This window comes from Selaginella moellendorffii, unplaced genomic scaffold, assembly GCF_000143415.4.
Source record: "Selaginella moellendorffii unplaced genomic scaffold, v1.0 SELMOscaffold_101, whole genome shotgun sequence".
Classification (NCBI taxonomy): domain Eukaryota; kingdom Viridiplantae; phylum Streptophyta; class Lycopodiopsida; order Selaginellales; family Selaginellaceae; genus Selaginella; species Selaginella moellendorffii.
The window spans coordinates 85,651-108,638 of record NW_003314362.1 but is presented as its reverse complement, the minus strand read 5'-3'; the positions used below and the strand labels follow the sequence as shown (position 1 = coordinate 108,638).

The 22,988-nt window shown below is 44.2% G+C and overlaps 7 protein-coding genes across 10 annotated transcripts; 2 read left to right on the top strand and 5 right to left on the bottom strand.

The window, feature by feature from the left end:
- Positions 1–240: 240 nt before the first annotated feature.
- On the bottom strand, positions 241–2,272 carry LOC9629301 (uncharacterized protein At2g17340). Its single transcript, XM_024663642.1, has 12 exons — positions 2,016–2,272; positions 1,894–1,959; positions 1,778–1,844; positions 1,627–1,695; positions 1,421–1,561; positions 1,244–1,372; positions 1,106–1,192; positions 946–1,020; positions 806–883; positions 675–752; positions 550–612; positions 241–486 (listed from the first exon to the last, which is right to left on the bottom strand). Exons 1-12 carry the CDS (start codon positions 2,183–2,185, stop codon positions 406–408), a joined length of 1,104 nt encoding a protein of 367 aa, XP_024519410.1. The 5' UTR covers positions 2,186–2,272; the 3' UTR covers positions 241–405.
- Positions 2,273–2,337: 65 nt separating this feature from the next.
- LOC9628988 (fatty-acid-binding protein 1) lies at positions 2,338–3,480 on the top strand. The gene is made up of 4 exons (XM_002989791.2): positions 2,338–2,773; positions 2,830–3,052; positions 3,119–3,210; positions 3,266–3,480. Exons 1-4 carry the CDS (start codon positions 2,446–2,448, stop codon positions 3,400–3,402), a joined length of 780 nt encoding a protein of 259 aa, XP_002989837.2. The 5' UTR covers positions 2,338–2,445; the 3' UTR covers positions 3,403–3,480.
- Positions 3,032–6,127, bottom strand: LOC9628987 (ABC transporter G family member 7). Of its 3 annotated transcripts, XR_002990866.1 has the most exons (13): positions 5,847–6,126; positions 5,594–5,784; positions 5,390–5,540; positions 5,194–5,326; positions 4,928–5,129; positions 4,614–4,875; positions 4,425–4,556; positions 4,150–4,370; positions 3,875–4,087; positions 3,740–3,824; positions 3,497–3,659; positions 3,243–3,413; positions 3,032–3,197 (listed from the first exon to the last, which is right to left on the bottom strand). XR_002990866.1 is itself a non-coding variant. In XM_002989751.2 (11 exons), exons 1-11 carry the CDS (start codon positions 6,066–6,068, stop codon positions 3,504–3,506), a joined length of 1,968 nt encoding a protein of 655 aa, XP_002989797.1. In that variant the 5' UTR covers positions 6,069–6,126; the 3' UTR covers positions 3,398–3,503. The 3 variants fall into 3 exon arrangements, 2 of the variants coding, with proteins under 2 accessions (XP_002989797.1, XP_024519404.1); XM_002989751.2 differs by lacking the exon at positions 3,032–3,197 and having other exon boundaries at positions 3,398–3,659; XM_024663636.1 differs by lacking the exons at positions 3,032–3,197; positions 3,243–3,413; positions 3,497–3,659; positions 3,740–3,824; positions 3,875–4,087 and having other exon boundaries at positions 4,146–4,370; positions 5,847–6,127.
- LOC9629300 (serine/threonine protein phosphatase 2A 55 kDa regulatory subunit B beta isoform) lies at positions 6,126–8,966 on the bottom strand. Of its 2 annotated transcripts, none has more exons than XM_024663639.1 (14): positions 8,700–8,966; positions 8,361–8,464; positions 8,194–8,289; positions 8,012–8,131; positions 7,806–7,952; positions 7,668–7,759; positions 7,491–7,609; positions 7,305–7,428; positions 7,130–7,253; positions 7,001–7,069; positions 6,849–6,940; positions 6,714–6,791; positions 6,577–6,647; positions 6,126–6,515 (listed from the first exon to the last, which is right to left on the bottom strand). In XM_024663639.1, exons 1-14 carry the CDS (start codon positions 8,827–8,829, stop codon positions 6,370–6,372), a joined length of 1,512 nt encoding a protein of 503 aa, XP_024519407.1. In that variant the 5' UTR covers positions 8,830–8,966; the 3' UTR covers positions 6,126–6,369. The 2 variants fall into 2 exon arrangements, with proteins under 2 accessions (XP_024519407.1, XP_024519408.1); XM_024663640.1 differs by having other exon boundaries at positions 6,583–6,647; positions 8,700–8,965.
- Positions 8,967–9,091: 125 nt separating this feature from the next.
- LOC9628986 lies at positions 9,092–10,102 on the top strand. Its single transcript, XM_002989790.2, has 5 exons — positions 9,092–9,288; positions 9,346–9,557; positions 9,617–9,666; positions 9,717–9,921; positions 9,983–10,102. The coding sequence occupies exons 1-5, from the start codon at positions 9,093–9,095 to the stop codon at positions 10,028–10,030; spliced, it is 711 nt and encodes a 236-aa protein (XP_002989836.1). The 5' UTR covers position 9,092; the 3' UTR covers positions 10,031–10,102.
- On the bottom strand, positions 10,047–11,344 carry LOC9628985 (protein PALE CRESS, chloroplastic). The gene is made up of 5 exons (XM_002989749.2): positions 11,083–11,344; positions 10,824–11,018; positions 10,625–10,762; positions 10,388–10,567; positions 10,047–10,330 (listed from the first exon to the last, which is right to left on the bottom strand). The coding sequence occupies exons 1-5, from the start codon at positions 11,236–11,238 to the stop codon at positions 10,094–10,096; spliced, it is 906 nt and encodes a 301-aa protein (XP_002989795.2). The 5' UTR covers positions 11,239–11,344; the 3' UTR covers positions 10,047–10,093.
- On the bottom strand, positions 11,298–13,881 carry LOC9629299 (sister chromatid cohesion 1 protein 3). Its single transcript, XM_002989748.2, has 13 exons — positions 13,741–13,881; positions 13,399–13,663; positions 13,245–13,336; positions 13,148–13,191; positions 13,045–13,088; positions 12,708–12,976; positions 12,531–12,645; positions 12,336–12,466; positions 11,966–12,283; positions 11,758–11,913; positions 11,632–11,701; positions 11,456–11,576; positions 11,298–11,405 (listed from the first exon to the last, which is right to left on the bottom strand). Exons 1-13 carry the CDS (start codon positions 13,862–13,864, stop codon positions 11,307–11,309), a joined length of 1,848 nt encoding a protein of 615 aa, XP_002989794.2. The 5' UTR covers positions 13,865–13,881; the 3' UTR covers positions 11,298–11,306.
- Positions 13,882–22,988: the final 9,107 nt, after the last annotated feature.

Sequence of the window (22,988 nt, the reverse complement as noted above, 5' to 3'; positions counted from 1 at the left end):
GGTGCTTTTGGATTGTCCAGCACTGTGGATCCCTGCTGCCCGGTTGGAGGTGGACGATGGTGCAATGCCACCGATAGCTACTGTTCAAACCCATCGCAGTATCTCTTCTGGGACATCGCACACCCTTCAAGTGCTTTCAACCGGATCGCTGCTCACAGGTTTTGGAACGGAACTCTGCGAGAAACGTTTCCTTTCAACATCCGCCACCTTGCTTCTCTGTGGTAGAACTTCACGAAAGTGTTTGGCAAGTATCCATCTTTCTTTTAAGAAAATAATCGCTTCTACATACCTCGAGCTTGGAGCTATTCCATAGCTTACCTTTCATCCCCTTTTGGAAGTACTATAGCTTGCTCCAACTTTCGGCACCTTTGGTCGCCCCTATAGATTCAACTTGCAATCTTGCTATCACGCAATCACCTCGGTGAACCGGACGACGCAATCGTACAGTCGCCCCCCCAAGAACTCGGCCACTTCCTGATGCTTAACCTGTAAAAAACTCTCCTAGTAACCTCTTCGGAGTCTTGAGACACGCATCACATAGCTACGTACCATTCCTACTTTGAGGGAGTCGCAACGAAACTGCGCGTACAAATTGGTCTCAATGGCTCTTCCCTGTAACAATGTAGCATGATCAGTGATAAGAATCACAGGCATGATCATGAATTGGAAGTTACCATCCCCTCCAGAATGACAAGGTCGGCATCAGCGGCTGCGAAAGCTAGCTCTTGCGACACAGATGATAAATCGATCACCTGAAAAGTCGTCACTCGGTGAGTTTCTAGATGAAAACTTGGAGTGAGCTTACGGGTAAGTCGTTCCCAGTGTTGATAACCATGAGGCCGCTAGCATCGACTCCCTGTATCTTTCCGTCTTCTCCTTTCAGCTTGAAAACACGCAGACGATGCCACGAGTCAATAAAGCGACAAAAAACCCGAGACTTCAAACCTTGGACATGATTTGCAGCAGCTCCGCGTAGGTGATGTCGTTGATCGAGGGCAGCTCGTTGGCAGCCAAGACCACCTAAAAGGAGGAAGCATACAGATAAAAAACAGGCTTCTTTGTTCCAAAGACTTTGAGATTGAGAGCATGGAAAGAATGCAGCCACCTGTGTACCTCGTCGAAGGAGTTCTCGAGCCAAAGGGATGATTCCCAGAATGATATCAGCCCCCGCATTGTCGACAAAGATGACGGCCTGTGAACAAAGCACGCTTTAAAGATCACACAAGAAATGACAGCTTCTCACCTTTTTCCAGGATCGACGTAGCCACATAAGCTTAAACTTGTCTAGATCGTCAATCACCCAAGGACGAGGCAGTAATTTCTCCACACTCTTGACAAAAGACATGCCATCGCTCTTGTACATTTCTGCGAGCTATAGTTCACGAGTTTTAGCGACTAGATAGTTTAAGAGATTGATTACCTCTGCGGAGCCGAGATCAAACACATTTCCTGCGAGCAAGCATTTGACAAGGTGTTCCAATCGCCCACCATCGTCAGCTATGGCGTCCGCGGCTTTTACAACTTCCTCAAACAAAACGAAGGCTTTAGCGTTCTCGTCGTCCTAGATAGCAAGAGAAACGCACTAAGTAGGGAGGAACACTTTACAAAGAGAAAAGGCCAACTTACTTTGACACTCTTGAAGATATCTCGGAATCCAGTTTCACGGAGACATACCTCTCGAAGCCTACAAAGAAGCTAAGGAAAGAAGAAGAAAAGAAAAAATGTAAGACGACCACGATTGGCATTGGATTGAATGAATGATCTCTAGGAAACTTACAATGCAATCAGGAGGTCCACCGTGACTCTCCGGATTGGCCTCTAGATCGTCTAGCATCTTCCCGAATCTAAGAAACCATGAAAATAAGATCCATCACTTGCAAGAGATTCTCTTACCTCGATGCAAACACACGCGCCTTGGCAGCTGCGTCGGGCACCGAATCGTCCATCTCTGCTCGCTTGCTGGGGCAAAACGCGAGGCGATTTGAGAATCTGTGCGGAATCGCTCACAGTAGAACCTGAAAGAAGGGATCGATCTGCGGAAGAGCTGGATCCAGAGCATCTCGGTGGGGGTGGGCTGGTGTGGCGGATCCGATGGGAAGCGATAGGGGATGGTGCACGGCCTGTAGGTGTAATCCACCCATTCCTTGAGCAAGGGAAACACCACAGCCTCGCCCGCGCTCTCCATTCCTTGCTAGCCTAAAATCCTGCGCGCCCTAAAACCCAAGTGGAGAAAAAATAGAGTGTCCAAGAGACCAAGGTGGTGGAACCTCTCAACCATATCGTAAATCGCAAATTTTCCTTACAAGGGGAAGTAGTTAAAGTGACCATGTTTGAAGGGTTGATATCTTGGAAGCTCTCATGGAAAAGATTGTGTTTTCCACTGGGGTAATAGGACAAACTCCTACCTGGGTTTAGATAGCCGTGAAAGAAAGAGAGAAAAAGAAAATGGAGGCCATGGCTCGCGGTGGCATGCCGCCGTGTCGCTCGCCGCGACCTCCCGCGGCTATGGCAGCAGCAGCCGCCGCGGCAGTCGCGGTAGCAGTGAATTATTCATATGCTCGTCTCAAGCTTTCTCTTCCTCCTCCCTCTCCATCGCCATTCTTCGCCGCCATATCCATGGCTCTCCCCTCTCCTCCTCTCACCGTGGAATCCTCCACCGGGGCCGAGTTCCCTGCTTGGATCGACAGCGATGGCGCAAAGCTGGAGCTGGGCGGCACGGGATTGCGCAAAAAGAGCATCTTGGGCCTCAAGAGCATCGTCGTCTACGCCTTTGGTACAAACTCCCATCTTTTGGCTTCCATCTCTGACAATGTGTGCTCGCTCGTCCAGGAATCTATGCCAACGCCGCCAAGCTCCGCGAGCTCAAGCTTAAGGATGACAAGAAGGCGATCTCGCTGGCGGAGCTGCCATGCATGGATGCGGAGATGAGCGTCCGGCTCGTCATCGTCTATGGCAAGCTCAAGATGGGCACCGTGCGCAGCGCCTTCGAGGAATCCATTGGCGGACGCATCAAGAAGTTCTCCGGGGCCGAGAACAAACAACTCCTCCAGAGGTTTGGCTTGATAAGTTGCTTCTCTCGTTTCCTAGCACTCGATCTCTTCTCTTTGCTCCTCCACAGTTTCACTCAGCTCTTCAAGGAGGATATCAAGCTGCCAAAGGGGACAGCCATCGACATGGTCCGACTCCCCGGTCACGTCCTGTCCACCAGAAGTAAGTTCGCAATTCATAGGCCTTCGAGTTACCATTTTCTGTTCTTCCTTCTCAGTCGATGGCCAGGAGGTCGGGAGTGTCAAGAGCGAACTCCTGTGCCGCTGCCTGTTTGATCTCTACATTGGTGACGAGCCATTTGACGTGGCTGGCAAGGAGGCGATCGCTGCAGGACTCTCCTCGATGCTGAGTTGAGTACTTTATATCTGCATTGGTTGATTGATTCCAATGCCGGGAAATAAAAAAGCAAAATGCGAGAGAGCTTCTTTCTTGTTTGAAAACCACTTACTCGGGTGTTATGAGCTCTCATCTGGTGCTACAATACGTTGGTACCGAGGCTTGTTCTTCCTCATCAATGCGTATGTCATTGTGTACCAAAAGAGGAGAATTCGGCCTTCTTCCACCATTGCCTTGTTTATGGTGCTGTCACCGAATCCCAATCTTTCCAGTGCCTGCAGCACGCCGTTACATTTTCTCGATAAGCGCAAGATCGCATCAAGAACAAAAACACAGGAAGATCAGTATTAAATACCTGTTCCCCGTTGGGAAGATCATACGGTTTGTCACACTCGAACTTTAATCCCTTAAACTCGTTTATGCACAGTGCTTGGAAAGCCCTGCATTGAACGACATTGCTCAGAGCCGAGAAAGTAGATTCAATGCTTACCATCTTATGAGTGACACTCGCGGAATCCAGCGGAACATGACGGGAGCGTTCTCCGAGTTCACGTAGTAGCCACCAAAGACGATGAACACGGTCATGAGCGATGGTCCCAGTGCCATTGCTGCCTCCGTAGTGGGAACCATGGCTCCCACACACAATCCCATAGCCGACGCCGTGAAAGACTCCACAGTCACAATGCTTGAGAAACTACCAAACCTGTAGCGCATGCAAACCAACTTTAGAATGGAAGTGAGTGGTAGTTTACTATAAGGTATCACCTCTTTGCTGATGGATGGAGCCGAGCCATTGGATAGAGAATGGCACCAAAGAGGAGAGGAAAGGCAGCACCAATTGGCATCTCCGCTATGAGCTTCGCAGCCAAGTAAGGTGCCAAACCGTAGCTTCCCTTGGCTCTCTCTCTATCAACGATAGCACGTTCCTTAGGAAAGACATTAACAGTCTTGGTCAGTGCAGCCATTGCAGTGTTCACAGCTGCAACCTGTAGAGAGGAGTGAACTTACATAAATCCATTACAAGGCAATTCAAAACAGACCTGAAGGAGACCCATACGATCTTGAATTGACGTCTGGGAACGCCCCATTCTCCAGTAGATCGAGCCAAAGATCATGGCAGCTGCAACGGACATCCTACTTCGCACTTTGTTTGTCGGGCCATCGCGTATTGCCTGGTAATAAATGAACGGAGTAAGCTCTTCGAAAGGTTCATGCACACGCGTACATACCTGCAGCCAGGCTCGTCTAAAGAGCAGCCTGAACTGCTTCCACCACCCAACCTTCTGCTGTGTAACATATTGTGTGGAAAGCTTTACGGGAGCTGGCTCGGTCCCAGAAAGTGATCGAGTGGCATACAGTGTAGTCGCAAAAATTTCCACAAAAGCTTCCACGCGTTTTCTTGAGGCCGATTCTTTCTCCGGGGAGCTATAATCGATCGAGATGAGGTCGGCAAAAAATTCCGCCGGATTTACGTGTTCTGGACACGAATGCCTGCGATAAACTTCTGTCAGAGATTTCATGCTGAAAAATATAAACTGCAAACCCGAGGCCTGCAAAATATGCTAGAGCTTCATTTTGTGCCGGGCCTGCATAAATGACTGATCCCTCCGAGAGCAATAAGAGGTCGTCAAACTTGGAATAGATTGATCCACGAGGCTGATGAATCGAACACACAACGGTATGACCATCTTGGGCAAGTTTCTTGAGAGTTTCCATCACTTGCTCTGCTTGAAATGCATCAAGTCCTGGCCAAGGGAAAAAGTCCAAGGAATCAGAAATGACTCCGAAACTGCGTAGCACAAAACAAACCTGTAGTTGGCTCGTCGGCAAAAATTACAGATGGACTGGCAATGAGTTCGCAGGCTATCGACAGCCTCTTTTTCTCTCCACCACTGATGCCTCTCACTTTGGCATCACCCACGGGCGTGTCCGCACAGCGCACCTACAATGTTCCATGGCTCACAGAAGTTTTTAATGATACAAAACAAGTTCAAAATAGAAATACCAGCCCCAAGCGTTGCAGTATGTCATCCACGTAGCGACTCCTCTCCGCAGCAGTGCTAGATCCCGGCAATTGAAGCTCAGCAGCAAGGGAGAGTGTCTCGCGAACCGTGAGTTGAGAGAAGAAGAGATCTTCTTGCCGGACATATGCAACCCTGCGATGAATAGAATGAATGAAAAACTAATATTAAGCTAGCCGATAGCTTACTTGTAAGACGTAGAAACGCAGGGAGTTCCATTGACGAAGAGCAGCCCCGTAAGCTTGAGTCGAGGCGATGCAGCGAGCTGCCCGGCTAGAACGTTAAGAATGGTCGTCTTTCCAGAGCCAGATGGCCCCATGATCGCCAGAAGCCTCCCTGCCTTCGCTTCTCCACTCAGATTCTTAAGCAGGCGCTTCACCTAAGCGAAAGAGAGCAATCGCATCGCGAGTGATGAGACCATCGATCGAAATATCCACTCACCGTCGTGATGCCATCCTTGGCCTGGAGCGCGCAGCAGATCTTGTGCCAGCTGAGAGTGATCGGAGGAACCTCTGGAGCGGAGGAAGCATCTTTACCATCATCGGATGCTTCTCCCTGGATTTCTGGCGCTGCTGGTGGCCTCCTGGAGAAGAATTTCAGGACGAGAGCTGCTACTCCTCCAGCCACAAGCACTGGGATCGCCGGAGCAGCAGCTGCCGCCATCGGGGAGAATTCTCTCTCCACTCCCTCGCGGCAAAGAATAAAAACCTAAGCAGCTCCTTTGAATGATAAGCCTTTACTTCCATTGATACAAGATTATTACTTGAAAAGTTTGAAGTCAGTCTACAAAGAATGGCTTGCTTGCTTGCATTTGCTTATTTCTTTTCTCTTTCGCGAAGAAGATTGTTGCAAGGAAGACGAAGAAGAAGAAAAAGAAGAAGAAATAACTCTTCGATCGATCGCTGGATACTCTCACTTTTTTTGTTTGTTTTTTTTTTTTCTTTTTGTCTCGCTCTCACTCTACTTAAGCATAATACATGTACAGGCTGTTGGAGGCGGCGCATGCGATGAGATTAGCACACGGATGCCACGCCAAATGCAACAGCTTTGATGAGAAATCGTAGCTGCCATTCATCTCACTCCCAGAAGCGGCACCACTGCCTCCATTCTCTACAAACGCAAAAGAAGAAACCATCAATCACCAAAACGAGAACTGAAACTTTCCAGAAACCTTCACCTCGTCGCCGCCCTCGAGAGAGGGCAGGGAAACGGCTGAATCTGCTCGGGGTTTGTGCTTGCCGCCTTCATCACCAGCGAAAACCGTTAGAACAATCCACTCCGGAGAGAAGCTTTCTCTTTTTCTCGTACCTGTTTGGCGTTTTAGTACACTCCAAAGTAGTCGCTTCATCGCTACCCGGGGTCACCCCAAACACACGAAACAAATTACTGCAAAACATGAAAAAGCTCGTCACACACACACTTGGAAACTCGAATCATCCATACCTGTAGGATCCGGTTGCTACACGGAGGCCATCGCCACTTAAACAGCACTCGAATTTGTCGAATAAAGAATCGTTCTCATACAAGTCACATAACTGCAACGCAAAAGAACCCGCAAAGTCAGGGACCACCCGAACGACATCGAAAGACGCAACCTTAGGTCTCAAATACTCATGAACTTTGAAAGACACAACCGGAGAGGCGTTCATGTTCACGTCCCAAAGCTGAAAGTAGGAAGAAACGTTAACAATGAAAGATCCGAGCAAACAAAACAAACGCCAAACCTTTAATGTCATATAGTCGCGGCTGAGAATGTACCGTCCACTACGAGAAAACTTGATATCCGAGATGGAGGCAACAATTTCTGTAAAAAATGATCTTGTTGCAGGAGCTTCCTGTTCCTCGAACCTACATTGGAAGGATGGAACTTCAGTCCACGCGTAGAAGACAAGAACTTACAATATAGCATGCCGGTCACAAAGAGCCGATTGCCGCATATCTATAAGACGAATTGTTCCCTTTGAGCTGCTATAAGCAAGAGTATTGCAGTGGGAGGGATGGAACTCTGCAGACGTTATAACTTCTGTACAAAGGTTAACATCATCCTGTCAGACATGAAAAACTGAAGCGGAGATGCGACTATACCTGTAAGATCTTCCATGTTAGCTGGCTTGATATCAACAATGTTGAAACTAAGGTCACTAATTTCCATATTCCATAAGTTGATTCTCAAATCGTCAGCAGAAATATACGTTTCGCAATCACTGCATAAAAAAGAGAGCACCAGCGTCAGACACGCGCCCCACAATGCAAACAGCTGACCTGTTATTGGAAATCGAATTTATATGATATGTATGGGCATTTGCATAAACTCTTCTACATCTGGCAAAAGGTGCTGTCTCGGTGCAAGAAACCTGCAGCAAAGCTTAGCAACAAGAAGAAAAAGCAGCAGCAGCATACCTTTGGCAAATGAAGGGACGGAATCCCACCGGGAGGAATTTCAAAATTTTGAGCCATGTTGTGTATCAACGAGGCCTTCTTAGGACCCAATGGTTCAGGCGTCTCCACGTTTAGCTTTGTAACTCTCTTGACCTTCTTTTCTGTGATCTGCTCGTTGTTCAGAGGATCCAACATACGCGTCAAGTTAATCCGAATAGAAATCCTACCTTCCAAAGCTTGATGGTCTTGTCATTAGTGGATAAAACAAAACGAGCGCCGTTAGCCGTGTGACACCATCTGATTTTGTTGATCTTTTCCTCTATCTCCAGGCTCTTGAGGTAGTCAAACTGGGGAAGCCAAAACAAAAGTAATGTAGCATCAACACGCTTCAACGATAGAGCAAGCGCACCTCTGGTTCGTGGCTTTGGAACTCGGTTGAGTAGCGGTACTCCGGATGCCTAGGTATCGAATGGTCAGCCTTCTCTAACTCTTTGCGGTTTTTTAGCTGCAGCAAGACAAGCTAGGATATATAGTACCACTGAAGATAAAGAAAAAAACCAGACTTTCTCTTCACACCTCTTTATCATCACATCTGTCAAAGAGGACTACTCGCCCTCCGCGATCTCCAGTTGCGAGATGATCACCAGTCTTGTCGAATTCGATTGCGGATATAATGTCAACTGCAACCAATCCAGAACCCAGGTGTCAACTACAGTCTCGAAGAAAAAACCACTATTGGCATCCAGCTCCTAGACACCAAATCCCACACCGTCTCGTCTCGAGCGAAGCGAGACGATAGGAAGGAACACAAAATAAATGCAGTTAAGTTATGCTGGAGCGTTTCAGTGTGTGTATGCTTGTAAGCTAGGACAGGAATTCCAATCACTGATTAAGAAGAAAAAAACTCCTTCTTACCTTCCTGGATTTCTTCACCGGACATGCGCTCCCCAAACACCTGTGAGAAGTTCCATGCCAAGCTCGCGCTCTCTCCAGAGTGGCCCTGCCCACCCCCAGGTGCTCCATTCGCGCTGCCTACACTAATCATTCTCTGGAATTTGGCCCTGCGCCTGCTTAGCTGCTGGATTTCACAGCGACGATCCCAGCTCCTCCCGCATTCATCCGATCCCTCCTTCTCACCTTCCGCATTACTCTCTCGCAAGGGAACAAAACCCTAGCCTCGCGATCCCCTGTGTAATATAAACACAGCCGGTCTCGAGCTCGATTCCGCCCCAACCCGGCTCACATCCACGTGTACCCTCCAGGTCACAAGGTATAAACCCCTTTTTTCTTTCCTTCTTTTCACCCACCATGAGTACAAGCGCATTGTCCTCGTCAGCGGGAGTGGGATTTAGGGTTCTTGGCTGCCGCGCATCGGCGGAGAAGAGGCGCGAGGTCCGGGTGTGCACGCACACCACTTGCAGGAAGAGCGGCTCCCTCCAGACGCTGCAAGCGCTCCAGAATTTGGCGCCAGCGGCTGTGTCGGTGGAATCATGCGGTTGCCTGGGTATGTGTTCTTCTTCTCCTTCTTCTTCTCCTCATTCGAATCCATCGACAATGCCAGGACGCTGTGGCTCGGGTCCAAATCTTGTGCTGCTGCCAGACCAGCGCTTGGTCTCCTACTGCAACACTCCAGCGCATGCTGCGCGCTTTCTGGACGTGCAATGCGGAGCCAGCAATCCCGAGAGTAATCTTGCCGCTTTTGCTCTCGCTCAAAAGGGGGACAAGGCGGTCGACCTCGGCCAGCTCGAGCAAGCGTATGATCACTTCACACACGTACGTATTCCATCTAAAGAAGAGAAACAGGACGATTCATTCATGTTCGTTTTCTCCAGGCGATTGAGCTAAATCCAAGCGGTGGCTTGCACTACATCTATGCCAAGAGGTATAGCTTTTCAATCAAACTCCGCTAAGTTTCTCACCGAGTAAGAACAGGTCCGCTGTGCTGGTTGCCATGGACGATCTAGAAGCTGGACTAGCAGATGCCAAGATGGCTGCTGAGTTACATCCCGACTGGCCAGTGGCTTTTGTCCGACAAGCCGACGCATACACAAAGATGGCCCAATTCGATGCAGCCAGGCATTACTTGTCCCTTGCTCTTGGTTTGGATCCCTCCCTCCGGAGATCCAAGTCGTTCCAGGTAACAAAACTCCAAATACCCTTGGATGCTTTCTAAACATTTTCTATTCTATTCTTTGCAGCGCAAACTTTTGCAAGTGGAGAAGCAACTCTTGTCTGTAAATGCATAGGCCACTCAGGCTAAAGTAAGCTATGTAAAACATGCTCAGTTAAATGTATACCACTTTACTAAGTTACCATTTCAGCGCTATAGCTACCTCAAGCAGATCTTTCACGTATTGCAAGTTTCGCTTCTTGTCTTCCAGCCTGAGCCGCAGCGCCACAGCATCAGTGTCCAGGTCTTCCACTTCATGGGAATGGATTTGAGCTTCCACTTCCTTGACGAGCTGGTTCACTTCTCTTATGAAGTCGATGCGGAGGAGAACGTCGTCGTCGTCGCCCTCTACTGGTGCGTCGATTGGACCATGGTGCTGAGCGAGAGAAACGAGTTGTAAGTTTCCTCACGAGCAACAATTACTGGAGCCTACCGAGGAGAGATCAAAGCCCCGAGGTGCAAGGATGGTGAAGGCATGCTCCGGGGGAAAAGCTTTCAGCATCCGGTGCCGGGCCTTTCGCAGCCACTCGGTGTCATCGGTTCCATCGTGCAAGTTTAGCAACTCATTGAGCAAACGCATTGAGGGGCTCGCCTGCCTCTTCATGATTTCGTACTGCCAAAAGCAACAATAGCTCTTTCAACGTGAAGAGTATCATCAACAGCGCTTCACCTCAACTCGTCTGTGCAGTAGATCCAGAGCTTCCACAGCCTCTCTCTCGTCGTCTTGCCGTGCCAGCTCCAGCCGACTCTTGATCACCAGAAGCAACAGTGGAGTGAGTTCTTCATTATCGCCAGCCTCGACAATCATCTACACCAGAGAGCCTACACTTTGAAGCGATCACCCAAATGCTAAAAAAGGAGGAACTCACCTCTTCGATCTCCTCGCCCGACTTGATCAAGTTGGCTACGAGCCGTCTTGCCTTATTCACCTCCTCTTGCGGATAGTTCTTAAGGCTCGACCCAATCCTTCGGTACTCGAGCGCTAGCCTCACTTCTTCTTCGTCTTCCTCGCGCCGCCTTCTCTCCAAGTCCGCCGTCTCCTGCCGCCTGGCTTTCTCCCATTCCTGCACAGACAACAAAGAAGGAGCGTTCCATCCATCTCTCACGAAGTAAAGCGAGAGTGCTTACCTCATCGATGGGTCTTGCCAGGAACTCTTCTTTCGTCATTCTGGAAGCTCTTGCTCTGGTACTAGCTGCAAAACAAGATGAAAAGGAGAACTTTGCGATGCGATATGGTTGCTTGTTGACAGGGAAGAACACTCCCGGATTTGCGATTGAAGCCATCGAAGTAACTTACATCTGTGACAGAGGAAAAACCTGTAGATAACCTATTTACACGGACCATCCTCTCGTCAAAACACGGCCTTCATCAGCTTGGGACGATAATGGATACTTATGTCCTCGTATGCGCTCTTTTGTTCCACTGTGATGTAATCATTTGTTCGAAGAACCTGTCAATCGCAACATGAGCTTCTAGTTGAAAACCAAAAATCCACCATACCAAAGTCTCGAAAAACATCCGAGCTGCTTCCTTCCTAGTTTTGCCAGTTAAGAGCTTGTTCAGAGTCACAGGCCTCTTTACAGCCGTATCAAATGTAGCTCGAAGAAACTGCGCAATCGCCCTGCAATGGATGATTTGTTTTTCACTCACTCCAGTTTTTCACTTTCAGAGTGTACCTTGTTCGTTCGGACCATCCTTCAGATTGTGAGCCTACCAGGTCAGTGCCATTGCTAGCCAATAAATAAGCTGTAAAAGAGCAAATCAGGGAAAAACACACACAAACATAAGAGAGAGTCACTCACAAGAGTCGATTGGTGGTGGAAACTCCCGAGGCACAGTGTTCTTGTCATGATCGGTCTGCACAGTGTCGTGGTATTCTTCCGCTTGTTTGCTATTATCCTCGTGATGTTTTTGAATTTGCTCGCTTACTCTATCTTCAAATGCACCTGTTTCACCACCTGTCAGGAAATGTTTTTCGTTACCAAAATCGTAATAATTCGATAAACTTACCGCCACTGTCTGGAATTATAGGAGTGGGAGCTTCTACTTCCGGCATTTCAGGTATTGCATATAGTTGCTGGGGTGATGGGTTCCGTACTTCAAGAGGAGATTGCTCTGGTGATCTGACTGGTGCAGGAGAAACCCCGCCTGGTGATTGTGGCGTGGCGAGGGGTGACTTTGGAGGTGACTGCACTTTGGTACGATCCTGAACGGGAGTAGTTTCGACATCTGCGCCATCTGCAGCGAAGGTCACGTTGGGAGCGGAGGCTTTCAATCGCTTTGGATTGAAAACTCGGTCATAAAGTTGTTCCAGCCGAGAGCATAGGCCTGCGGAAGAAAATGGTCGTTAAGGACTACAAGCATCCAGGGACAAGATTACCATCCACAGAAGGTGTGCTCAGCGTACGCTTGCCTAGACGTTCTTTTTGAAAAATCCAAATCTCCTTGGGAGAAACCTTTCTCCGGACCCGGCGCAGGTCAGACGAATCGTTGAGCATATCTTTCATGTAACTGCAACGTGCCGAGTTTAAAAAGAAAAGGTGAAGATCCGACATCATTGAAACAAACACATTACCTTTCCGAGAGTGTTACCTGCATATCATATGCTTGCTTTCTCTTTCTAGGAGTGTTATTCTTGCGAGATGGAACAGGGGTCTCCACAACTCCGAAAGCAGGAGTTTCGTCGCCATCTAGAGTGATTGCACGCATTCGTCAGCATTTCGGACAACAATAATCTCATGCTAAGCATTACCTGGAAACCGCTGAGCACCAGGAGAGTTCGCGTCTGACCTTGAAACGGGTGTGCTCGGTAAAGGCTGCTCGTCTTCAACCAGCCGTGCTTCTTCGACAACGGCGTCCTCTCGTGGTTCGGCTGCCACTGGCTCGACACTTTGCTTCTCAAAAGCATGAAAGTTTTCTTCCCCAGCCAGCGAAGCGGATCGAAGCTTCTCAATGTCAGGGACAGTGTCTGCATCCAGCGGCGAAGAAGGTCCAACATCCATATCCATTGGAGGAAGCACACTGTTATAGCAAGTTAAAGATCAGTCAGCATAAAAAAATCAAGGAAAAGAAAGAAGGATGAAACTCACTCTTCTTGGAGCTCGGGTGTTTCAGCCTCGTTCAACGGAAATTTCTGAAGATCACGTCTTAGCAAAGAAGCTGACGAGAAAAGGAATAAGTCACAAAGCAGACCTCGTTACCAATGTCCATAGCGTGAGGAGTTTCCATAAACCTTTCTGCAAGATGAACAAACCGTGAGCGAGTGTTAGCCTGGGAGCTACATACATACCGTCCTGCTCGAACTGAGAACCCGGATACGTATCGTCCACGACATTTTCTTCCAGAGTAATTTGGTCTCGAGTTGTAACATGGTGATCGACTCTGCAAGCGGTGGCTCTTGGTGGGAAAAGAGAAACAAAACACCAAAGAAAAGAAGCACGTACCCATCAGGAATGTACAACACATCTATGTCGTCGAACTCAAACGTTTCCGGTAGAGTGATGGAGTGAAAGGGAGCACTGGCGGCGTCGGCCGGAAGATCCACGGACGCCGAAGTCGCGGAGGAGAAGGCATTCTTGAGCTTGACAAGCGCGTCGTTGCAATCGTGGAAGAGATAGTTTACTTTGCGGGAGTAAATCCTCACAACGCCTAGCAGCAAGTGACCCGACAAGCGCAGCGCGATGGGAACCTCGGGAAAGAGAATAGAATCTAGAGACACACACACACAAAGGAGAGATTAAGGGAAAAGGGACAGGAACAAGAACAAGATTGCGCGGACAACATACCTACAGAGGTGGAGATGTTGGTGTCGTTCACCTGGTTCTTGCGGAGCTTCTTCTCGAGGTGCGCTGCGATCCAGATCGTCCCCAGCGGCCCTTTCTTTGCCAAAATGTACTGCGAGTAAAACATCGCCGCCGATCGATCGCCCAAACCCTAGGTTTTTCTTTCTCCTCTTTTTCGCGCTTCTTGAACGAGCTGGGCTCCTTCTCCAACACACTTCCGCTCGAGCCTGCCACGTGTTCTTTAGGGCTTTCTAGCAAGACGGAATAAACTCATTCCTAGATAAATTTTAAAGTGTGCTTAGCAGTAAGCAAAGCAAAGTGTAATTCAAATAGCCATGCCATATATATACTAGTAATTTGGGTGGTTTGCAATTTCATACCATTTTAAGAGATTTGCTGATTTTAGCTATATTTGCTCCCTGATCAACTCTTACACTGCTAAAGTAAGCTTTTGAAATCTTCGTAAAAAAAAAGTCTTGAAGCTAAAGTAACCTATCATCAATAGTAATTGATTCAGTAATCATGGCTGCAAAGGCAAAGGAGGAGCCACGGTAAAAGGGTAATTCCATGTAATCTGATTAAAGCCTCTTGATTCTATACATTTGAATATGCAAGTGCAAAGTTTCAATTGATGTGGCAGTAATAGAAATCAAGTTAGTCTAGGAAAGGAATTGTTGAGAAAGAAAGGGATCACTCACTTCTAGCCACGTTGCAAAGGTGGATAGTTACAGAAGTAAAGTTGCTATGCATGCACATTTATGGTGAAACATTTTCACCCTGTAGCTTCTCTCTGCCCACCAAGATGGATGAGCAAGTTTGTGAATCCATGCTAGCTCTCTAGCTAAATTTTATCACATCAAGGTGTGTGCATAGCACAGTTCAGGGTCAGGAGCAAATGAATTGAAGGAATTAGACTTTTCTTTTGCAAATTTGCTGAACATTTTGTTAATTACAGTGCCAGATTAAAGTGTGAGGACAGCGCTTTCTGCGAGGGACGACTTAGCTTAGATTGGATGGAGTAGGTCTAGCGAGATCAAATTTCGCATACCATTTTGCTAGCACACATGCCATTAGGCCTTCAAAATAATTTAAACAGAAAGAATTTCTTACCAGGCATCTGTGAGCAGGTTAATTCCTTAAGCATAGCTTCTCCACCTGAAGGAAAGTAACTCGCCCTCATCTCCAAGCAGACACAAGTGAGTTCCCTAGTGACTATGACTGGGACACAAGGAAGACTAAGAAATCAGAATCTCCATAGCTTCTCTCCACCACCTTGTAGACAGCAAATCTGCAAATCTGCGCCAACTCTTTCACCACCGCATCAAAAATAGGGAAATCTTACACTAGGAATTGATTCATTTGCCTAGCTGAATCCATCAGTGCTGACATGTGCAATTGAACTGCAATTCAGAGAGGGCCCAAGCCACAAAAGCATGTGGTGCTGCTTATGCAGCCATGAGCAGAGCAGCCATGGAACCCTAGGAGTGCATGGTGTAACAGCTGTGACCATGCCCTCTTCCCTTCCTGGCCATATGTGCATGCTACCCATTGGCCACCACAACATTGAGTTGATATTCCCACAAACCATAGTTACTGGTCCTATCCCGGGCCTGGGATGGCCTCCCCTTCCTAAGAACCATGGCTTCTGAGGCTGCCCCGGGCTTGGGATTGGATGGCTATGCCCTTCATTTTTTTATATATATATATATAAAAGAATATATTTTAGTATATTTCTAGTTTCATAGTACAAAACAATTTATACTTACACATGCATGGCTTAATCTTTGAGACAAGAATATGACTTTTATATATATATATATAAAGTGATAGTGGGGAGGCCTGCCAACCATTGGATCCCAGACCCAGGCCATCCATCTTAGCATTATTGAGTGATGATTGTGCCGAGAATTGGCACTGGGCTCACACCACACAAAGTTTAGGCTTGCCCACAATCATTTGGAATCAACACTTCTATGGTTGCTGCATCACAGCCTGATGCTTCTACCTCTAGAATTGACCAGTGCTAGAATTACTTTAGAACTCCCAGGATTGAGACTAAGAAAGTAAGTCATCCATTGATATTGAGCACAAGTTTCCTTTTTTCTTGCAGTTTCAGCATGACAATCAAGAAGAAGAAACTTTGTGTTAGTTGTAGGTGTTAGTAGTTGGACCGCTAGGAGAGGTGTCTTGATGAGCTGGCCACACAATCTATAATAATAAGAACAAAGATCCCAGACCCCCGCAGCCATCCAATCCCGGGCCTAGGGCAGCCTCGGAAGCCATGGTTCTCGGGAAGGGGAGGCCAGCCTAGGCTCGGGCCAGGGCCGGTGGCCATGGTTAGTGGGAATATCAACTCAATGTTGTGGCGGCCAATGGATGGGATGCACGCATGGCCGGGAAGGGAAAAGGGCGTGGTGACAAGTGTTATGCCATGCACTCCTAGGGCTCCATGGCTGCTCTACTCATACACAGTTGTGTGGGAATTCCTGTGAGAGCCTGTGAGTGGTAAGTAACAGGGGCAAGCAAAATGGTAGTTAGGCACACAATCTAGGCTCCTCTTGGGATCAACTCAGGACTGTGAGAGGCAAATTGGCTCATCTCCAACTCAGCAAAGCTTTGATCCCTGTTCGCCACTACCTCACAAGCTCTTTGGCCTACAGGAAAGCAATTATCAAGGACACTCCCTCTTCATCCCCGGATTCTCTCAAGGACTTGCTGCTGGGCCTGGTGAGGGATTGTTGTTTCAGCACATGGTGAGGGATTTTTTTTCCGTTCGATACTGCTTTTGTCGAATGTAAAATTTAGTTCCAGTTTCTGAGATTTTGAGGGCCAGTTTCAACGATGCATGCTTATGGGCTTTCTCAGGTGTCTGGGATGCTGTGCCAGGTAACCTGATGCTGGCATAGGAGCAGCACTTGGGGCTGTAGCTCAAAATTGCAAAGTTGTGGATTATGAGGTAGAGATTGGTAAACACAACATTAGAGTTATTTTGTTGTTCTTGAGTGTGCTTCGCAAAAGTCTAATATTTTCCTTTCAGATCATTACATAGTTGTGAAATACTATAGTCTGCATTTCTATTGTGCATAAACTTCTATACAAACTCAATTAAAAAATATATATAATCAAACCTATAATCAAACTGACTGAAAATGCCTTGCCTCCGCCATCTTTTGAGAACCATATGACATAGTAAACAATCTAATGGAGATTTAGATGCCTCTGAAACTATGATTGACCATGATACACATACTATAACTGTTCAAAATAATCATGATAATGATTCTATATACCAAAATATTAATCATGATAATGACTATATACACCAATCAATTGGACAGTCAGAAGCATCTGGAACCTTACATGCATGTCATTATAATGATTACATATATCAAGCAATACTAAATCCACCACTCCCACCCATGACTACCACACTAGCAAGCCATAGTATTTATAATGACTTTAACATAATAAATTTTAATATTGGTAGTTTATCATTTGTTTATACTTTTTGTAATGCATTGCATTTTAAAGATGAAAACTCTTCAATGTGTTGCCAGAATAACCAAGTTATATTACCTCCAATTTCACCTTTACCATTTGATTTACTTTCACTTTACAAGCAAAATAAGAACTCTAATTTTAAAACCAATATTAGACACTTCAATAGTGCTCTTGCTTTTGCATCTATGTCTTCTAATATTGATATTGTAAAAGGTCATGGTCCTTATTGCTTTAAAATCCATGATCAAATATATCATAATATTGTATTAGCACACCCTTTTGAAGGTCAATATCGAACTTATGGATACTTTATATGCTTGATACTCTAGAAGCTATAGATATAAGAAAGCAAAACCCTTTTATTTCAAGCTATGAGACAAACTTACTTAAACATCTTGATGCTCTCCTTTGTCATGTTAACCCATATGCTCAAGCTTTCAAAATGATGTATGAAATGGAACAAGAAGAAATTCATTCTGCTACTCTTTTAGGTTATCCTTTATGTAGTGTTTACATGTTATTAAAAATTGAAGGAACTGATCCACGATGCTATAATGATCCATGGACAAATGATGTTGCTGTTGTGTTTGCTAGTGATGATAGAGAACTACCACATAGTTGTGAAATTTGTATATATCCAACTGTAAGCAATTCTAAATGTATCTCAACAATTGATTATAATTGTGATCCAATGGTTTACCCATTAATATTTCCTTTTGGTGACAAAGGCTGGCACCAAAATATTTTTAATTCCGGACGTCGAATTACATTACTCCAATATTATGCATACTGTTTATCTATAAGAGATAATACACTTTGGTTTTGATCAAATTTTACATGCAGGAAAACTCATACCACAATATATAGTCGATGCTTATGTAAAAGTTGAAAGCAATAATTTAAATTACTATTGCACTCATCAGAAAAAACTGCGAGTTGAAATGTATATTGGTCTTATGGATTATAATGCAAAATGTGCTACTAATGAAAATATAAATCTAGGCAAGATTGTTATTTTACATTCAAGTTTTGGGGGTGGCCCTAGAGCAATGCAACAAAATTATCAAAATGCAATGGTTATAGTTACTCATTTTTCAAAGCCAGATCTTTTCATTACTTTTACATGCAATTGCAAATGGCTAGAAAATTCTAAAAACTTACATCCAAATGAAGGCCCTAAGGATTGTCCAGACTTAGTTTCTAGAGTATTTCATATCAAACTTAAAGAATTTTTGAATGATATGACTAAAAGATATATTTTTGGAAATTGTATTGCTTTTATATATGTAATTGAATTTTAAAAGAGAGGCCTTCCACATTGTCACTTTTTAGGGATTTATCTCATGAAAACAAGATTAAAGACCATGATGTTATTGACCAATACATAATGGCACAATTGCTTGATCCTCAAGATGAACTTGAAATTTCTAAAATAATTACATCTCATATGATACATGGTCCATGTGAGCCTCTTTACCCTAATAATCTTTGCATGGAAAATGGCACTTGCTCAAAAGGTTATCCAAAAAAATTTAATTATAAAACTACTTTTAGTGTTGATGAATATCTAGATTATTATAGACCTGATAATGACCGTACATTTCTAAAAAATGGGTGTTATATTGATAATCATTGGGTAGTGCCTTATAATAAATACCTTTGTAAAAAATATAATGCTCATATTAATATTGAAATTTATGCTACTATAAAAAGTATTAAGTATTTATTTCAATACATCTATAAAGGTTATGATTATGCTACAATTGAAATCCATTCAGCAACCCAACAATCTGATAATATTTTAAATTGGGATGAAATCTCAACTTTTTTAAATACACATTATGTATCTGCTCCAAAGGAAATATAGAGACTTTTTAAATTTAAAATGCATGGTCATTCAACCCCTATAATTTTTCTTCCTATCCATCTTCTAAATTTTCAAAACGTCTATTTTATAGAAGGTTCTGAACAAATAGCACTTCAAATAGCTACTCAAAATGGTATGATGTTGACAAAATGGTTTGAATTAAATATAAATGATCCAAATGCTAGACAATATATATATCCTGAAATCCCTTTATATTATACATTTAACCCTCATACTCATAATTGGCAAATTTGACATACAAGATATGTCATTCCCCGAATGTATTTTGTGTCACCATCTAATGTTGAATTATATCATTTACGTCTTATTTTACTCCATAAAAAAGGTGCTAAGTCTTTCAAAAATCTCAAGACAGTTAACAATATTTATTATGACACATTTCAACAATTTGCAGATGCAATAAGGCTTATAGCTGATGATACCAAATAGGAAAAATGTTTAGAAGATGTTTGCTTTTTTAGAATGCCATCATAATTAAAACAATTATTTGTATTACTTTGTCTTTTTTGCACTCCAAAAGATCCTTGCTTCTTATGGGATAAATTTAAAGACTTTCTCTCTGAGAATTTCGTGTAAAAAAATCTAATTTTTCATTATGAACATGCTTTACATGATATAAATATTAAAATGAAAATGCATGGCAAAACTAATCAAAACTACCATCTACCTTTGCCGTCTGAAAACTTTGATGATGAAATTATTGTCAACTCAACACATATATATCAAAATGTTGAACAAAATATTCCTCAATTTAATCAAGAACAGATAAATATTTTTAATGATATTCTTAATGTTATTGATCACCCAACTGAGCATAATCGATACATTTTCATTAATAGCCTTGGTGGTATTGGTAAAATATTTCTTCTTAACAATCTTATAAATATTTTACAACTGAAAAAAAAAATATTGTTAGCATAACTTGAATAGGAATTGCAAGTACTTTACTCTATTATGGCCAAACTTCACATACTACTTTTAAACTTCTTGCTCCAATAAATGAAACATCAACTTCTACTATAACTACTAATAGTGAAGTAGGTTTAAGAATCAAAACTACTAACGTATTGTTATGGGATGAAATAAATATGGTTCACACTCATGCATTCATTGCTGTTAATTAAGTGTTGCAAGACCTAAAAAATACATTATTACCTTTTGGTAGCATAATTGTTGTCACTAGCAGGGACTTTAGATAGACACTTCCAATCATTCCACATGGACATAGGGCATAAATTGTTACAAGTTCTATAAGAATGAATAAATTATGAAGATTATTTAGAAAGTTATCTTTGAAAACAAATATGCAACTTGCTGAAAGTAATAAATCATGGGCTGAATGGCTTCTCAAAGTCAGAAATGGTGAAAATTTTCAAAATTTACCATCTTTATCTTTTAACTCCATTTTATTACCTCATACACAACTAATTTATTCATTTATTATTGATTTTGTTTACCCTTTAGTACTTGATATTTCAAACCCTTATATTGCAGCCAATCGAGTCATACTTACCCCACTTAACAATGATACATTTGCAATCAACAACACTATTATCTCTAGATTACAAGGTGATACATATATCTACAAAAGCACTGATTTTGTTGATACTGAACATCCTGAAAATTTTCCAACAGAATTCCTAAATTCTATCACACCTTTTGGTCTCCCACCATATAAACTCTTTCTCAAATAAGGTGTTGTTCTTATTCTTATAAGAAATATATCTCTATTAGTAGGACTATGTAATAACACACGTCTCATCCTAAAAAATGCACTACTAAATGTTTTAGATTGTGAAATTGTGATGGGGCAATTTAAAGGGACTAGAGTTTTTATCCCACATATCACACTAATACCATCAAATACAGAAATTCCGTTCAAAATGCTAGACAACAATTTCCAATTCATTTGGGTTATTACTTAACAATCTCCAAATGCCAAGGATAGACATTTGACAGAGTTGGAGTTTACTTGCCCCACCTAATTTTCACTCATGGGCAACTTTATGTGGCTTTATCAAGATACACATCACCACATGGACTTGGAATTAAAGTTCAAAACACCACACACCAGGGCCACCTCCTTCCTCAAGATCCTTTTGTTTTTACAATCAACACTGTCTATAAAGAGGTTTATATTAAACCTCTTTATAAACCACCAAACATTTGCTAGCAAATACTCGTCAATAATAGTGGTTGCTGATTTGGCCTTGAACCACAACAATCTAGCCTTTTGTGTGTTGTGGACATTTGAGAGATGTTCATTTGGGTTTGTGTGTAGCACACATGAATTTGGAGCCGAACTCCAAGCCCGTTGCGCTACGAAACGAGGGTCCGGTACAATCCCACGAGCACCAGCTCCCCGTATCCAGCACCTGCACGCAAAATGGTGTCAGACGGAGTCTGGCACAATTTTGGCATACCGGTGGCCTAACGCGAGGAGGAGGGTACTCTACTGACTAGAGCAGCGTGGAGCTTGGGCTTAGACCCAAGCCGGACACAGAACAAGGAGCGACACAACCCAGTGGGAGCCAAACTAATGTCTTAGGTGGTCAAACATGCATTCCAACCACTATCCCTACTATACATTTGGAACCCCCCATAACCCCCCCCCTTTGAGGAACACACACTTTGGGCTTTCACCCCAAGCCTCCCTTAGTACCAGGAGTTAGTCTCTGGGACAAACTTAAAATTTACTAAATATGGAATGTCCTTAGATTGTGAATTTGAACACGGGACAAACACCATTGTGTTTAGGCCGATCTCTACATTTCGTAGATATGTCAAATGAGCTAATCTAGACACTTTCCATAAATAGCATTTGGGACCGAAATGAGACCAACACAAAAGGCGTGATAGCGAGGGTGTTTGGCAAACACGGTAAGCTATCATCCAATGATATTGAGGGACTAGTCTCAATATGCGAGGGGTCTTGCCAAGCCAGTGCAAGACAGAGCAAAAGAGAACTAAGAGCCAGGCCGAGAATGCTCAGCTAAAAACACATAGGAGTTCCTACCTTATGTCCATCTGGCTAAGTACAGATGCTAAGCCCAGTAAACTAACACTTGGACAAGAGGGGCTATTGAAGGGAACCAGTAGTACCAACCTCCTGCCGTCATGGTAGTAAGGAAAGAGTGCCCATAAGGACTGGTCGACAAGTATCTTTCAATACCTGAAGTCACATTCGTGACAATCTCCCCCCCTTGGGGAAGATCAACGTCCCCGTCGATGCATACTCGAGTTTACCAAACCATCAAGGAAACAACTCCGAAAGTTAATGGAAAGCACACTATGTGGGAAACACACCGACTTAAATGAGTGATGGAATGACCTCTCCTCTACGTCCAAAGACGTTAAGACTCAGACACCCTCCGGCCGTCGCCGACAAGGAAATGACTAACGGAGTTAGCCACCCTTGCTGCTCCGAGTACCACTCGGCTTACAAAGGAATGATACATCCCTGCCCGCAGGGACATAGGGAGAAGGCCAGAGGCCCAACTTCCCCTAAGCAAGAAATCAACCCCGTCGGGAAGATTTAGAGAACTATTATAAACTGGCAGATTAAGTTGTTTACACGACCACGCCCCTTTTTCAAAAATGAGTCACCAAGAGAGAGGTGGGGACTTGCGATCAGTCTATAATAGTTATCCCCATGGTTATGGATTGGACCTATGCACCGAAGTGCCGAAGTCAGCCTGGCAAAACTGACCTAAGTACGAACGAACGAAAGAAACGACACTTTGTTTGATAGAAATATATTACTTTATTGATTTGCAAAATTTATGACAAGGTTTTTACAAAAACTGGTCTTTATTACTATTCTCATACTCCGTGACAAGCTCACAAGCATGTGTAAGATTCC

Bases quoted from the DNA above. Each gene is read 5' to 3' on its own strand.
- LOC9629301 (XM_024663642.1), bottom strand. From the start codon at position 2,185: ATGGAGAGCGCGGGCGAGGCTGTGGTGTTTCCCTTGCTCAAGGAATGG. The intron at 884-945 runs GTTTGAAGTCTC...CGTGTTTTCAAG, and splicing joins TGCTGCAAATCATGTCCAAG to CTGAAAGGAGAAGACGGAAA. The intron at 753-805 runs GTAAGCTCACTC...ACGACTTTTCAG, and splicing joins ACACTGGGAACGACTTACCC to GTGATCGATTTATCATCTGT.
- LOC9628988 (XM_002989791.2), top strand. From the start codon at position 2,446: ATGGAGGCCATGGCTCGCGGTGGCATGCCGCCGTGTCGCTCGCCGCGA. The intron at 3,053-3,118 runs GTTTGGCTTGAT...GCTCCTCCACAG, and splicing joins AACAAACAACTCCTCCAGAG to TTTCACTCAGCTCTTCAAGG. The intron at 3,211-3,265 runs GTAAGTTCGCAA...CTTCCTTCTCAG, and splicing joins TCACGTCCTGTCCACCAGAA to TCGATGGCCAGGAGGTCGGG.
- LOC9628987 (XM_002989751.2), bottom strand. From the start codon at position 6,068: ATGGCGGCAGCTGCTGCTCCGGCGATCCCAGTGCTTGTGGCTGGAGGA. The intron at 5,327-5,389 runs GTATTTCTATTT...GGAACATTGTAG, and splicing joins TACTGCAACGCTTGGGGCTG to GTGCGCTGTGCGGACACGCC. The intron at 4,876-4,927 runs GTTTGCAGTTTA...AGTTTATCGCAG, and splicing joins GCATATTTTGCAGGCCTCGG to GCATTCGTGTCCAGAACACG.
- LOC9629300 (XM_024663639.1), bottom strand. From the start codon at position 8,829: ATGATTAGTGTAGGCAGCGCGAATGGAGCACCTGGGGGTGGGCAGGGC. The intron at 7,429-7,490 runs GTATAGTCGCAT...ACCTTTGTACAG, and splicing joins TAACATGGAAGATCTTACAG to AAGTTATAACGTCTGCAGAG. The intron at 7,070-7,129 runs GTTTGGCGTTTG...TCCTACTTTCAG, and splicing joins GCGACTATATGACATTAAAG to CTTTGGGACGTGAACATGAA.
- LOC9628986 (XM_002989790.2), top strand. From the start codon at position 9,093: ATGAGTACAAGCGCATTGTCCTCGTCAGCGGGAGTGGGATTTAGGGTT. The intron at 9,289-9,345 runs GTATGTGTTCTT...CGACAATGCCAG, and splicing joins GGAATCATGCGGTTGCCTGG to GACGCTGTGGCTCGGGTCCA. The intron at 9,667-9,716 runs GTATAGCTTTTC...GAGTAAGAACAG, and splicing joins CACTACATCTATGCCAAGAG to GTCCGCTGTGCTGGTTGCCA.
- LOC9628985 (XM_002989749.2), bottom strand. From the start codon at position 11,238: ATGGCTTCAATCGCAAATCCGGGAGTGTTCTTCCCTGTCAACAAGCAA. The intron at 11,019-11,082 runs GTAAGCACTCTC...TTGTCTGTGCAG, and splicing joins TGGCAAGACCCATCGATGAG to GAATGGGAGAAAGCCAGGCG. The intron at 10,763-10,823 runs GTGAGTTCCTCC...TCTCTGGTGTAG, and splicing joins CGGGCGAGGAGATCGAAGAG to ATGATTGTCGAGGCTGGCGA.
- LOC9629299 (XM_002989748.2), bottom strand. From the start codon at position 13,864: ATGTTTTACTCGCAGTACATTTTGGCAAAGAAAGGGCCGCTGGGGACG. The intron at 12,284-12,335 runs GTAATCTTGTCC...TTTCTTCCGCAG, and splicing joins GAGCACACCTTCTGTGGATG to GCCTATGCTCTCGGCTGGAA. The intron at 11,702-11,757 runs GTGAGTGACTCT...GCTCTTTTACAG, and splicing joins TCCACCACCAATCGACTCTT to CTTATTTATTGGCTAGCAAT.